At 38.2% G+C, this 15791-nt stretch overlaps 1 protein-coding gene across 2 annotated transcripts in view; it reads left to right on the forward strand.

The window, feature by feature from the left end:
- Positions 1–15791, forward strand: part of CACNA1D (calcium voltage-gated channel subunit alpha1 D) — a 355484-nt gene that overhangs the window by 198420 nt on the left and 141273 nt on the right. For both annotated transcript variants that reach the window (XM_067544171.1, XM_067544172.1), the window contains one exon: positions 14352–14455. In XM_067544171.1, coding sequence (XP_067400272.1) covers positions 14352–14455 — 104 coding nt within the window. The remainder of the gene's footprint in view (positions 1–14351; positions 14456–15791) is intronic.

Consider the following 15791-nt stretch of genomic DNA (forward strand, 5'->3'; position numbering starts at 1 on the left):
TTCGCTGTGTCACCAGTAATACTACATACCATACTACATACATACCAGTAATACCATCTGGCTTGGCTTGTGGGCAAGTGTAAGTTGGGTTGGAGGGAGTATGTGCAATATTTTGCATCATGATATATATTATCAAATGAGGTGTCAATAGGGAAGGTTTTGGGACAAATTGATGAATCAAACAGTAATAAGCCACCAGGACCAGATAGTATTCATTCAACAGTTCTGAAGGAACTCAAGTATGAAATTGCAGAACTACTAACTGTGGTATGTAACCGACCACTTAAATCAGCCTCTGTGTCAGATGACTGGCAGATAGCTAATGTAACACCAATTTTTTTAAAAAAAGACTCCAGAGGTGATCCTGGCAATTATAGGCTGGTGAACTTAACTTCAGTATCAGGCAAATTGGTTGAAACTTTGGTAAAGAACAGAATTATCAGACACACAGGTGAACACAATATGTTGGAGAAGAATCAACATGGCTTTTGAAAACGGAAATCATGCTTCACATTGTGTTAGAATTCTTTGAGGGTGTCAACAAGCATGTGGATAAGGGTAATCCAATGGATATAGTGTACTCGGGCTTTCAGAAAGCCTTTGACAAGGTCCCTCACCAAAGACTCTTAGCAAAGTAAGGATATGGGATGGGATAAGAGGGAAGGTCCTCTTGGGTCAATAACTAATTAAAAGATAGGAGACAAAGGATAGGAATCAATGGTGAGTTTTCATAGTGGAGAGAAGTAAATAGCGAGTTCCCCCAAAGATCAGTATTGGGACCAGTGTTGTTCAACATATTCATAAATGATCTGGAAAGAGGGGAAAACAGTGAACTGCCAAAGTTTGCAAATGATACAAAATTACTCAGATAGTTAAGTCCAAACTGACTACAAAGAGTTATAAAGGGATCTCACAACTGGGTGAGTGGGCAACAAAATGGCAGCTGAAATGTAATGTTGATAAATGCAAAGTAATGCACACTGGAAAACATAATTCCAACTATACATACAAAATGATAGTGTCTAAAGCAGCTGTTACCGCACAAGAAGATGATCTTGGAGTCATTGTGGATAGTTCTCTAAAAACATCTGTTCTATATGCAGCGGCAATCAAAAAAGCTAATAGAGTGTCAGGAATGATTAGGAAAAAGATAAATAATAAGACAGAAAATATAATGCCACTGTATAAATCCATAGCATGCCCACACCTTGAATTCTGTGTGCAGTTCTGGTTGCCCTATCTAAAAAAAATCTGATATATTAGAATTGGGAAAAGTACAGAAAAGGGCAACAAAAATGAGGAGAGATTTAAAAGACTGGGACTGTTAATCTTAGAAAAGGGATGACTTAAGGGGAGATATGATAGAGGTCTAAAAAATCATGAATAGTTTGGAGAAAGTGAATGAGGAAGTGTTATTTATCCCTTCAAATAACAAAGGAACCTGTGGTCACCCAATAAAATTAATCGGTGGCAGGTTTAAAACAGACATAAGAAATACTTCTTCACAGAATGCCCAGTCAACCTGTGGAACTCATTGCCAGGGGATGTTGTGAAGTCCAAAAGTATAACTGGGTTCAAAAAGGAATTAGATAAGTCCATGGAGGATAGGTCCACCAATAGACCAAGTCCATCAATTAGCCAGGATGGTCAGGGATGCAACTCCATACTCTGAGTGTTCCTAAACTTCTGACTGCCAGAAGCTGGGACTGGATGACAGGATGGATCACTGAGTTCTGATCTGATCTGTTCTGATCATTCCTTCTGAAGCATTTGGCACTGGCCACTGTCGGAATACAGGATATTGAGAAGGATCACTGGTCTGACCCAGTATGGCCATACTCATGTTCTTATGTTCTGTCAAAAAGACTGGCAGCAGAAAATGACTACTTCCAATAACATTCACTAACCCTGCTCACTATCACCTGACTAACAACAGTGAACTTCACTGCATAATGATCCAAGTTTCAATAATAATTTTCCCTTATACACATCCAGAGTTGATTTCAGGCCTGATCCTGCTAGGTGCTAAGCACCTTTCAATTATTCTTGACTTATGTGGGTCCTGCTACTCACATACTTGCCTGTGATTGCTGCAAATCAGCTTATTGTGTCTCTGTGTGCCTACGCTTGTATATTTCCCTAATTCTAAGTTGTTCATACACATGTAACCCACTGGTCAGTGTGTGTTATGTTATATATTTGATACACTGAGAATGTGATTCTGTTACAGTCCCAGCTGTAGGGCCTTGCACTTCAGTTCAGTATGTAGAAATGTATGCTTTCAGCTCTGGAGGTGTATTTTGTCAGCCAGGATGGCAGCTTTTTCCCGCAGTGGCTCTTAATGCTTTGACTCACATTCTACAGTTGTGTATGCACACTTTTTTTGCCATGTTTCCTGTTAGTTTTAGTAAGCACACAAGCGTTCAGAAATTTTAACCTTGATTTTGCATATGCAGACTTTTCACTGAAGATCTGGCCCTAGATGTGTTTTTATGTTCCCGAAGATTAAATAAAACTATCCAGGTTTATGTGACATTTTATGGCTAATACTTAATATATAAAGTAATGCTGAATTATAATTTGCTATTTATTTTAGCAGATTCATTTGATATACAGGGTGCACATAATAAACGATGGTGCTTGTCACTAAAAAAACATAATTTGCCAATGGCTATCATAGTTATCACAGCTATTTTTCATTACTTTATATATTAAGTATTATCCAATGTTTGTCTTCACTGCAACAGTTAACATGAGTTGCTATATTTGAGTTATTACACTCGAGCTAGCATAGCTTGACTGTCAGTGGCCACACTGTGAAACAGCCCTCAGCTACACAGAGTGATTTGATAACAGGATTGAGGGATTGGATTAGTAGAGTGATTAGCATCTGATGAGTTGTGCTAAATCAAATTTGTAGCCTGTAGCTGGCTCCCCATTGCATTGTTAGCTTGAGCGGCAGCAGCACTCAGACTTCATCCCACACCACCTGGCAGATCAAGTAGCTCGGGTTTAAACGTCATTTAACTAGAGCTAGAGATTATATGAGTGTGCAGGAGCTGGATTAGGGGCAATGCTTGAGTCATACCTTGAGCTAACACTGCATTGAGGACAAACCCTATGTGTAAGGAAAAACAGTAGTATCTCAGATATGCCTGCCTGCTAACTGGCAAATGCTGATTTTTAATGGGAATCCCTCTATAACATGCCATATCAGGGATCCATGTTAGGAGTCTTAAATTCTATCATTAAAATAGACCCATGTAATTTGAGGCATCTCTAAGCCTTTTGCATTGGGTAGGTAGAGATGTTGTCTGCATGTGTCTCAGTGATCCTTTACTTAACACATTAATATTTTAAAACAGTGTCATTTAACACCAGTACTGTGATAGTAATGTATTCCAATATTAGAAAGAAAACATCACGCAGTCATAATTCCTATACTTTTACAAAATGTGGCAAAAGGAGTGTGCACTCGGTAATCTGTTATGTGTCTCAGATATTAAGCTTTAGCTGCTACACTAAATCATTGTAACATCTTAGAATTTTCTAACTAAAATGATAATTTCCATAACATTGTCTGATTGGTGTGAAACTTTAGGGGTGTATTGAACTTTTTGAATATACCCTGTAAACGTGTCCCTCCCATTTATGTTAATGAGAGTAACACACCTATATTTAAGGGTGAAAAACCCTAATATTGTTTACTTACAAAGTCTCCAAACAGCATATAAATCCTCTCTAAATGTAGTCTCATAAAACAACAAAAGCCATCGTATTCCTGATAGCATTTTACAAGCACAAGGAAATCTTTTCTTCTTGTGCATAGAAAAATATAATGTAATCATTCATTCTTTTAATAGAATGAAGATTTTAGAAGATGGCTATAACTCCCACTTAAATCCAGTTGGACATAAGACACTATTAATACCTCAAAAAGAATCACTACAATAATAAAATATGTCAGTCTGTTGGTTGTTCAGCCTATCAATCAAGCATTCAGGAAACCAACCAGATACTCAATTAATCACTTTGTTCTTAGTTCAAGCATCACAGAGAGCAACTAACCAAAAACATAATACAACTTTATAAATTAGTTGAAAGAACAGCCAGAGAAGTAAGTCAAGCTCTCAGTGTTACATGCAGCCAAACATTCTGCAGATCTAATTCACAAGAAAATCCCACAGGTGAAGTACAAAATATACCACTGGGCCGCACACAAAATGATGCAGTCCGCAACTGAAGAATTTTCCAGATTGAGCAAGAAGCTCTGCTGGAGACACAGGAGATATCTTGGTGAAAAACTTGTAAACAATAAAATATTAAAATTTGGAAGTCAGTATATTGATAAGCCAGAAACCAGTGGAGAGCATCCAGAGCTGGAGTGATAAAGTAAGACATTAGTCATTGTTAGGAATTTAGCATCCTGACTCTACAGAATTGGAAGACACATTACAAATACTAGTCAACAATGAATTGCAGCCTAGAGTCTGAAAAAGACCAAAGCACATATGACAGTCTTCAGATCTTCTTGAGTAAGTATGGGCCATACACTAGAAATATTCCCCAGACAATGCCAGATTTTTTTGACAGGATACCCCTACAGAATCCCCTAATTTCTCCTTTTATTTGCCTTCTACTTGCTAAGGCTTGCTTGACACTGCTCTCCTAGTGTCAGTGAACACCACTCCTGGGTCATCCAAGGGAATTGTTCAAGTGAAGCGAGGCCGTTCTTCCCCCAAAGGGGTTGGCTGTGTGGAGTGCACAGTGCTCCCAGCCCTGGATGATTTAGGCAGCAAGAAATCAAGCTCAGGATCTCTGGCTGGATATAGAATGGTAGGAATTTTGGATGACAGTATTAACATGCTTCATAATAAATGACATTTGAGAGCCAGAGTAGCATGTTGGGGTTTTTATTCTTGAGTATTAATCAGTAGAATCTAATTTAATCTGAGAGTATAGTAAAAGATTTCAGAGGTTGATTTGGGCTAATTAAACTCTTTTTTTCCTTTTAAATCTAAAAAGCTAAAAAACATCCAAGCTCAGATTGCAGGGAGGCTAGAAATAAATTGCTGTACCAGCTCATTAGAGACTTTAGGAACAGAGAGAAGGGAAGAGATTGGCATAAATATGATAATCAAATCCAGGCCTGCAAATTGTACTATAAAGTGGGAGAATATAAATATTAAAAAGTCTAGAATAGCTCCCTGAAGGATGGTGATTTAATGTAATAGTTTCAAAAGAACAATGTAACACACAGAGCCCACATGGAGAGAGAGGATTTTAAATTACTTACAGGAGGGTACCCATTCCCATGAACTCATCCTGGAATTGAAGATGATTTATTCTGACATGATTTCTAGTACCTCAGGTTTATCTGACCATTGACATATATTGCATCAGAAGCATGGAACTAGTTCCTTGTCAGAGATCACTGTAAATCTTCAAAAGAGCATACTCTCCCCAAAAAGTTTAAATAAAATGGTTGGAAATTAGATTAGAAATAAATCAGATTCCAGGTATCTACTCAGAGGTCCTGCAGTTGAATTACTACATCTTGCTCCAAAGCCTTTACAGGAAGAAACACATGAGAGACTGGTTAATAACTTAACCAGCCTTTCTTAAGCAACCCAAATCTCTTAGTGTGATGATAAATCTTATTGGATAGAGTTCAGACCCTGCATATGGTACTTTTGTTTGACTTACAGCTTCTATGTAAATTGAGATAACAGTCACCCACTCTATTTTTCAGTCCAAATAATGTGGACTATTATACCATATTTGAAACCCTGTCTTTCAGAAAACACTAAACAAACCAACACAAAAACCCCAACAACTGTTGTATAACTCTATGCATAACTCTATGTATAACTCTATCTAGAATTAGCTGTCATAACAGATTCTTTCAAAAGATATTTAATACTTAGTATCATCCTTTGTATTATTAATCTCTGTAATTTAGCCCTTTATTATTGAGCACAGTTAGATGGACTCACCTTTCACAGTACTGGCTCATTCACTTTACTAATTATACATAGACAGTTTTGTTGAGCACGATGGTTTAGATTTAAATCTTTTCACATACTTTACAAGTTTCATGTGTGAATTAACTGGGCAACACGCACTTCTTCAGACAGATGGATAGAAAATACAGTAAATGGTATTAACCCCATCTTAATATGCTGAAACCAAAGAAGGAGAAGCAGGGCAAAGATTCATCACCCTCAGGACACTTGAGCTCCCATCGTGGTGGTTTAGCTCTGGCCTGCTACCAAGGTAGGCCTCTGGCTGTAAGTTACAATGGAGCCGTATGCTGGCTATTTAGAAATGGGAGAACCATATTTTGTTATAAAACAACCACATGTGACATCCACACTTTCCTTGGAGAAATAAGCTTAAAGCATTATATTTTCTGGACAAAGACTCTAACCTAATAATATCACTGGCAACACTTAGATACTGGGTGCTATAGAAGTATCTAAAATGCATTAAAGAACAATAAGATTCTGCATACTAATTTACTTTGAGTCTTTATCTCAAGATTTTAAAATCATGATTATAAAAAGAAAAGGTTTAGCTTTAAGGAATAAATATGTAGATGTCTAATTTATGCACTTCTTCATTAGCATAAATAGATTGCAAACAATGATTATAAATTACAAATGGTAAAATCTGCACTCAGTTTTGAGAGCTCTAAAATTAATAATACTCAAGCTATTTTCCTACATATGAAGTTTAGCTGGAGAGGGTCATCTGGAGACATAGTAATGCTGTGCCTTTTAATAGCTTGTTTTACTTTTAGAAACCTGAGGTTCAAACTCAGAAGTGATCTTAGGTAATTATAAGGGAATCTAAGATAATGTAACCTTCAGCTATTCTCTTCAGTGGTGAGAAGTTCCAGAGGGGTAGCCGTGTTAGTCTTATACAGCAAAAACAACAAGAGTCCTGTAGCACTTTAAAGACTAACAAATTTCTGCAGGCATATTTGTTAGTCTTTAAAGTGCTACAGGACTCTCATTGTTTCTCCTTAGTGGATTTCACAAGCTGAAACTCCCTTAATCTCTCAATCTTTGTCGCACTCTCTTAGACTCTTTTAGCCAGAACCCTTACCAGCATGTCAGTCACAAACCTGGTTTATCAAATGGCAGTGAAGTGAAATTTGCAACAAAGTAATGGCCTCAGAGTTCACCCCCACAGGTGAACCTGTCAGTGGGTTGCAGGTTCCCCAGGTCTGCAGTGCAGTGAAGATGAATCCAGCCAACCGTAGAGAGAGTGAGAAAAATCTGTGCCTTTGTTCCAGAGCCCAGAGCATAGCCTTTTATAGATGGCCAGCGTTAGAGGAGCTACTATACTTGAAGCCCAGCACCTTCAACCAGATTTATGTTAACTCCACTGAAGCCTGGGGGGCCCCAGAGCACAAAACTTTGAAGCCAGTGGGCTTTGGAGAAGCTGTTTGGCATCCTCTAAATTGACTTGAGCTTCCCAGCAGGCTTTGAAGTCTGTGCTCTCAGATTTGTGAACCTGCAGTGCAGACTTAAAAGCCTGCTGGATCAACTCCCCCTGTTCACAAAACCCTCATTTCTGAGGGCTTTCTAAATGTATCAAGAAATTGGGTTTGTCATTCATTATTATTTCTAAGGTACTACCAAGGATGTTCTAGGCACTGATAAATAAATCCACCAACTTAAATGTCATTAAGATGTTACAAAAATAAAAGGAGGAATATTTTTAATCAGCAAACAGCCACACCAAGACCCTTTTGAAGTGAAAAGAGTTTGAAATATTATGGAAAAGAAGCCAGGACAGAAGCAAACGTTAGAGATGTGATGCCACTGCTTTATTAATAGCCCATAATTCAGGTCCAGATTCGTCAGCAGGTTCAAAGAAGCTTACAACTCTTCAGCAAACCCGTGCCACATTTTAAGAGAACTTGCACCTGGATTTGCATGCAACTTTACCCGGGTCTTGGATACCGCACCAGCATTTACCGCACACTACCGTAGCTATTTTTTAGTTTGTGTAGGGTTAAACTGGAGTATTTCAAATACCACTGTATAATAACTCAGCAAAAGTTGATTTGTTAATTGATTTGATTCCTCTGGGATATACTGTAAAGTGTTATCATTTTGTTTTAAAATGGTGTTACACTCTCAGTGCTACACCTGAGGGAGTTGTATATTTGGACCAATTAGTCCAACATACAAGACTGTACAGCAGGAGTCAAGGGTCTTATGTTCATAGGTGTTGAGCAAAGGCAACTCCCATTGACTTCAGTGGGAGATGTTGATACCCAGAACTCCTGAAATCAGGCCCTAAATAGAAAAGGATTGTGGCACATGATACACAAGCTGGTGATGGTGAAAGGGGTGCCTGCCTTTCCCCTTGTGGCCTTATAAAGGACCTGTTCACACTCTGATCCTTGCACTCCCCTCAGTGCAAGTGTAAGGTGATGAGTCACTCTTGTGCTGGGCTCCAGGAAATCCGCAAACCAGGAATTGGTCTGATGACTCCCAGAGTAGGTATATAAGCCCCACAAGAGGAAGAGCAGCTCAGTCTGCTCAATGTCACTCCAGGGCTTGGAACTCTCTCCTGTGGTAACAGACTCCCCAAACCTTAGCCTGATCTGGCCTTGCTCTTGTTCCAGTCCTGTTCTTAGTCCTGCTCCAGCCTTGCTGTCACTCAAGCCTTGCTCCAACTTCGCTCTGGGCTCCTGATTCTGGCTCCAACCATTAGGCCAGACTACTGCAACTCTAACTGCTAGGTCATCCCCCTCATGGTTTCTGACAGCAAGACTGAAGTGGAGGCGCTATAGCACAGAGAGGAGCTCATTCTGCTCCCTTGCAAAAGGTTTGGCAGTGGCTCTCCTGTGAGACTCCTGGACCCTGTATGAAGCACAGTGCTCCCTAGCATTCCTACTAGGGAGGTATGCCTCATTGGCTGACAGAACTGTGCCTTATGGGAGTACAGTGCTCTTAGGTTTTTAACCCATCTTTTCCCTGCCACTGTAGGCTATAGCATTTCAACAGAGCTGAGACAATGAGACATTCCTCTTGTACCCACCCCGTGTATTAGCTGTATTGGTCAGGATGTCTGTATACAGAGAAAGTTTCCCTGTCTTCAGTGAGCAGATGTATCCTTGGACTCCGATGGTGTATTCAGATTGATATGCAAAGGAAATTGTTTCATACCTGCCAATTTTATTTCTCCAAAAATAGCATGTTCTTTGATCCTGGACTGTAAATTGTGTGTCTTCATGAGGAGCTCACAGGCAGCCAGATATTTCACTGTGTCCCTCATGGAAAGGAAGAGGATCATGCTGCACTAGAATGAGTGTTTCAAGGCTGTTAAAATGTATTATGTAAATTGAATTAATGCCAGTGTGAATGGCATGAAAATGACACAGTACAGTCAAGCAGTGGCAGCAATGTACAAAAGAATAAATGCTGACAAATACTGATGTAAATGAAGATTACACACCTCTGTACTGGGGGCCCTGCTATTACAGAGCTATCAAATTGACTGGTATGAAGAGTATTCATTTTGTCCTTCATATTCCCTGCTCCAATATTGTCAGAATTTGAATCAGAGTGAGAGCTCTCCATAAGGTTAGGGTGAGAGAAAAAGAAAGACGGTGGGATGACAGGCACATACAATAAGTGAAAAGGGTTAGATTGCGATTTGTCCACTGCCTGAAGAACTGTGAACGCAAAAGCTGCAGAAAATTGCAAATCTGTTTTATAGTGTTTTATAAAGTTGCATTTGGTGGCCCACATGTCAGCTTTACAAACCTATGTGGCAATGTACAGGGCTTTTTGGTCCAGGAAAAGGACACTATATGCATCTGACATGCAGTGGCATTCATGGGAGGATTTAGGCCTTTTGGTCTTTTATACTTCTTAGAAACAACTCTTGATCCATTTCACAGTTGAATCCTTGGCTAAAGCAAGGATTTGCTCTGCACTTTGGGTGAGAGACTACAAATAACACTTTGGCCTTGCAAATATACTTGTTTCTGGAGAGGGAGATTTTCTCTGCCTGGCTGATAGCTAAGCCACGCCTCAGTTTTTGTTTAGGATTAAGGACAGAATGACATTTTGGCTTGCCTCTTTTGACCTGTGGAAATCTGTCTTGCATTTTGAATTAAAGTACGGAGATGGGCACAGTGCCATTTGGCTTTCATTAAATGAGCTGTGTCTGAATGGAAAGGGCTTCTAGCTCAGATATTCACCTTGCCAATGTTATGGCATTTAAAATATAGCTTAATGAACAGACAATATAAATATTATTTGAATAGAGTTTGAAGAAATAGGTGTTAAAAATCACAAGAGGAGGCAGGTTGAGACCAATGTTTTTAGGAATCTGTGAGTGAGAGAATGAGACAGGAGAACAAGCCTGAATTCCTTATGACTGTCTTGAAATTGGACATTTGGTCCTGTAGTGTGATCACTCTGAGTCCAAGGGTGATACCAATTTGTAGAAAGTAAAGTGTATTTCAAATGGAAAGTTCATAAGCACATTAAAGTCTGGATCTGCACACCAGTTCTGGAATCCCTTCCAGGCATTGGAATGTAGAATAGAGAGAGATAATTTGTCAGTAGAAAACAAGATCTAATATCCCTAATTATTTCATCCTGTATTTCACATCTAGTATGTTCTTTGGGACAAACTGATTTTACTTGCTTATTCCGAATGACCCAACGTGTATTGAAGAAAAGGCATAATGTAGGGCTTTGGGACAAAACTGGGGAATGGCATTTGTGACCTCCTCTTTGTAATCTCTCTCTCTGGAATAGTGCAGAAATAAATTCCAGTTTCTTGACCTTGTGAAGTGATAGAGCGGATGTACTGTATCAGACCTCTGTTTGATAGAATTGGGCAAGAATCCAGTCCCTATCATTTGCCGTGTCATGAGTGACATCTTGGCTAACCTTTGAACTTGCAGGGAAAGGGACCCAACTAACATTATTGGATCAGGGGACATTCCTTTGAAGGAAAATGTAAACTGCGTGGCTTTTTACAGTGGTCAGAGGTCCAGGATGTTCTGAATTCAATCTTAGATCAGCACCAAAAATGTACTAGTCGATCAAACTACTAAGAATAGCTTTAATTTGGATAACTTCAACACCCACCAACTCTAGAAAACGATATTTGCCATTGAATAGCTGTAATTCCCAACTTTCTCATGGCAATGGTGTTAGCCCTAGATGGTACCATAATGTTGGGTATTAAAATTGTATCACTCTAATGTAAAGTGATTTTTTTTCTTACATGAGTTTTATGCTAGAAACTGGTGCTTATGGTAAAAAACTCATTAGGAGAAGATTCAGTGAAATGACCATAAGAAAGTGCAAATCACAACTATCTATGCTAGCATCACCACTGTGACACAGAGAGGACATTTCAAACTTAGCTCCCTTTCTGGGTACCTGCAAGGAAGTGGGGAAAGTAGCTTTGGTTTCGGTTTAGGGGTACATGGTGCTAAATTAGCACAAACTCTGGTTGCCCTAGGCGTGCTCCCATGCTGAGCAAAAGAGCATCTTGTTGGCTTGCTATGATCACCCTGAGCTCCTCACCCTTGAACCTCACACAAGGGAGGCTGTACATATCATTTGGGGTCTTCTCAGATGGTTTACACCAGCAAAAAGGTGTCATCAACACTGGGTGAAACTGACATTTTCCTTCTGGCATCATGAGCCTTTTGACAAATGAAATGAAAGACATGATAGGTAGGATGGGGATTATATGTGAAGGGCCTTGAAAGTGAATACAAGCAGATTATGTTTGATGTGAGAGAGGAGGGGGAGTGAGTGGAGGGACTCAAAAGAGAGAGGAGACATGGTGAAAGTGATGTGCTGGGAGGATGAACTTTGCACCAGCATTGTGAATGGAAGTGAGTGGGACAAATTTGTGTTTGTCAAAGCCAGAGAAAAGGATGTTGCTGCAATTGAGATGCAAGATGACGAGAGCCTAGACAGGAGTTTTAGCTGTGTGGATAGGTAGGAAAGGCCATATCTTAGAGATGTTATGCAGAAAAAATCAGCAAGATTTAGACATAGCTTGGATATGAGGATCTAGAGGAAGGTCTGAGTCAAAAAAGAAATGCCAGTTACAGGCCTGAATGACAGGTAGAGTAGTGATGCTGCCTACAGTGATCAAGAAAGGAGGTAGTAGGAAGGACTTAGAGAGGAAGATTTGGAGCTTTGTTTTAGCTATGTTTGCTTGAGCTGATAGCTAGACATCCATAAGTAGATGTGATAGAGACAGGCCTGAAAGAGATATTCTGCAGTAGAGAGGTAGATCTGTGAGTCGTCAGTATAGAGATGGTAGTTGAATTTGTGTTTGTGGATGAGATAACCCAGAGATGAGGTATAGAGGGGAAAGAAAAGGGGACCAAGCCCTTTGGAACCCCCACAGAAAGTTTGAGGGTGAATAAGGAGTCTACTTTTTTCCTTCCTGTGAATTTTCATAAGCAGGGGATGACTTGGTCCTTGCTATTTAATTACAGTTCATAGGGATAGATTTAATTGAACAAGAATATTGCTGTTTTGTGATGCGACAACCCAACGCCAAAACTACCCCCATCCAAACAAAAAAACAAAACAAAATAAAACCCAAACTACATCAAAAAACCCTGTGCTGATTAAAAGTTTTCCTGTGTTTAATTTTTCTATGGAGTCCAGTAAAATCTGTCACTTATTCAAAATCTCTTCTGTCCTGTTATATAAAATATTTTTAATAGAAAAACGACCTGAGGGTAACTTATTTTTAAAAAGCATATAAAATCTTGGGTGACAGATCTCCTCTTTTTAGTCATATTGGAAGTAAACTGAATTGGCCAGTTTTTTTCAAGTGAAACAAAAATGAATATCCATTACCTCACTTCAGCTAACTGAATAATACTGAGAACTGTCTAAGGCCCTGATTCTGCAAAGCTTTATGCATGTGCCTAACCATGTGTAGGACATATTTTTACCCTGTGAAAATGGAGGCTTTGGAATCAGTTTTTTAAAAAGACACTGAGAAAATAAAATAAGAAATAAAACTTACCAAGGTTTTGCTTCTCTGTTTAAAAGAGGCTCAGGTATTTTATAATAGGGATGTAAGGACAGGATTCAAATCCTTTAGCAGGACTTTGAGTGGAAGTTACATGTCCTTAAACCCTGTTTCATGCACGCACGCACACATATACACACATACACTTTTAAAGAAGGGGGAAAAAGTTGCCTTGTATTTGTTCCACAACAAAGTGTCCAATCCTGAAGTCCTTAAAAAATTCTCATTTTAGTCAGTTATATTTTTCCTGGAAAAGGACTGCAGGATCAAGCCCAAAATGTCAACACATGAGTTTGACATCCTACAAAGAAAAGCCATCACAATTTAACCTACTTTCTTTTCTTGAAATATAGTAAAAAATGACATGTGAGAAATGTCTTGGTAATTGCATGTGTATATTTTCTCTTTCTTCTAATATGACATTTTGGATTTCAATGGATAAGTTTCTTGACACCATCCTTGAGATGGATGTGGTGAGGTTTGCCAAAAATAGAGAATGAAAAATAAGTTTACAAAAAGGTTGTATGCATATGTTCAAAATTAATTTAACCTTAGCTTTATAACAACAACCACAGCAAAACGTTTTACCTTGTATATATAACCTTTAGCTTTATATAATTTTGGTTCAAAATCCCTTTCTGGAATGTTTCCATGTTTTCAGTTTGCATGTAAAATTGGCTTAAATTTTATATATAAATAAAACTTTTGATTTACCCAAATATATTCCCACTATGTTTCTTAACAAACTGATTAAGAATAAATATCTCATTGCACCCAATTATATATTTGGTACAGAAAAACAATAGGATCTTTATATTGGAGTGTATCTGTTTTACCTTTTAGTGTATGCTTTTTAAAAAGAAAATCCAAGTAGGTATAGGTAAAAAATATGCTGGTAATAAAAATGAAAAAATCCCAAAGATCTTAAATATCATTTATAAGTATTGTTTTATTTTATAGTTATGAGAAATATTTTCTCAAATTGGGATTGTATGCAAAGTATTAAATAAAGAACAAAATTCCTGTTTTGCTATCTTTATATGCTTGGCAAAACATAATTTTCATTTGCAAAGCTATGCAACAGTCATTTTTTTTCTTTCAGTGTGTGTGCTGGGAATGTGACGTGAATGTGGCCAGTGCTTTACTCCTCCTCTTCTGGGTCTCCTCTGATGAATGTAAAGGAAAATGCATAGAATATTGTCTCACTGCATTATAAAGCTCTCTTTTCTTTTTCTCTAATTCTTCCTTACTGCATACTATAGGAAACTACTTCTATAAGATCATCTTATTTCTTACAGATGAATGATGCTATGGGATTTGAATTGCCATGGGTATATTTTGTCAGTCTCGTCATCTTTGGGTCATTTTTCGTACTAAATCTTGTTCTTGGTGTATTGAGCGGGTAAGCATACACCTTTTTCATCATGAAAGCAGAGTCCTGAATTCAGTTGCTATGAACACACAGGTTATATTATACAGGTGAGATTATGTGCAGTGTTGATGTGGTTTAAGAAAAAGGTTCCTCTCTTCCTGCAATTGTGCTGTGTACCTACAGCAGAAACAGTTTATCATAACCAAGACATAGTCCCTGAAAATAATGTACAGATACCAAAAATAGAGATTTATTTTTACAAAATTTTAAAAGTTATGAGCATGTAGGCTTCATGTTCATACTTAACAAGAGGCTAAATTATAAAAAACACTATAAATACCTTTCATTTAAATGTGATGTTCGAAAACATGCCTTCTGTTATAGGGCATAACATCTGCAAACTTATCTGGGTAAGTAAAGAATTTAAACATGAGTCCACTTGTCTTAAAAATTAACTAAGCCTAACAGATTTAATGGATATTTTCAGGATTCAAAAGAAGAGCCAATTTTTCTTTTCCTAATAATATACAATGGAAATAAATTAGAGGCTGACGTGTAACTAAGTGCTGGAGATGACAGATACTAAAAAGTAGGGTTTATTTTGGAACAATGAACACCTATGTGATCTGGCAGCTGGTAAAAGGACTCTGCTATTTAATGAATGGCTGAATCATAACTTATTTCCTTACATTTTACAGGTAAATGATGCAATAGGATGTGAATGGCCATGGATCTATTTTGTTAGTCTTATCATCCTTGGCTCATTTTTCGTACTTAACCTGGTTCTTGGTGTACTTAGTGGGTAAGCAGTTGAGTTAACATTGTATATTCTGCTGCAACTTGTAAGGTGGCCTATGCATTTATTCAAGCTTCTCGGTGATTGCTTTTTGCATGTGTCTTAAATCTTATATCATCCTACCAATGTTTGCTCTTTTGACTGAATTGTGTGATCCTTGTGCCTGTATCTATCTGAAACATCATGTATGTTTACAGTGCTTGCCAAAAACTATTCATTAAATGAGGCACCAATTACCTCATTGTAAAAATACTTCCAGTAGTCAGATACATTATTTTGCACACAATGAGAGATGGATGACAACTGTACAAACATTTTTGCACTGGGTAAGAACCATTGTCCGCTTCTGAAAGCCTTACTTGTGTTTTTGTTCAAATGTATAGAAAGTAAACAGAGCCCTCTTTATAATTACCAGTCATGTATTGCAAATATTTTTAACAAATGCACCAGATTCTTTAATATATAGAGAGGGTGTATTTGGATTATTAAGTGCCCTATTCTGCAAAGTGTCCTATTTTTCCTGCTCTACTGTAGTGCTTGGCACTATTGGTTCCCTTTGGCTTAAATGTG

The sequence above is a fragment of the Emydura macquarii genome, unplaced genomic scaffold (assembly GCF_026122565.2).
Source record: "Emydura macquarii macquarii isolate MOO-44397 ecotype Brisbane River unplaced genomic scaffold, CSIRO-AGI_Emac_v2 contig_968, whole genome shotgun sequence".
Lineage (NCBI taxonomy): Eukaryota > Metazoa > Chordata > Testudines > Chelidae > Emydura > Emydura macquarii.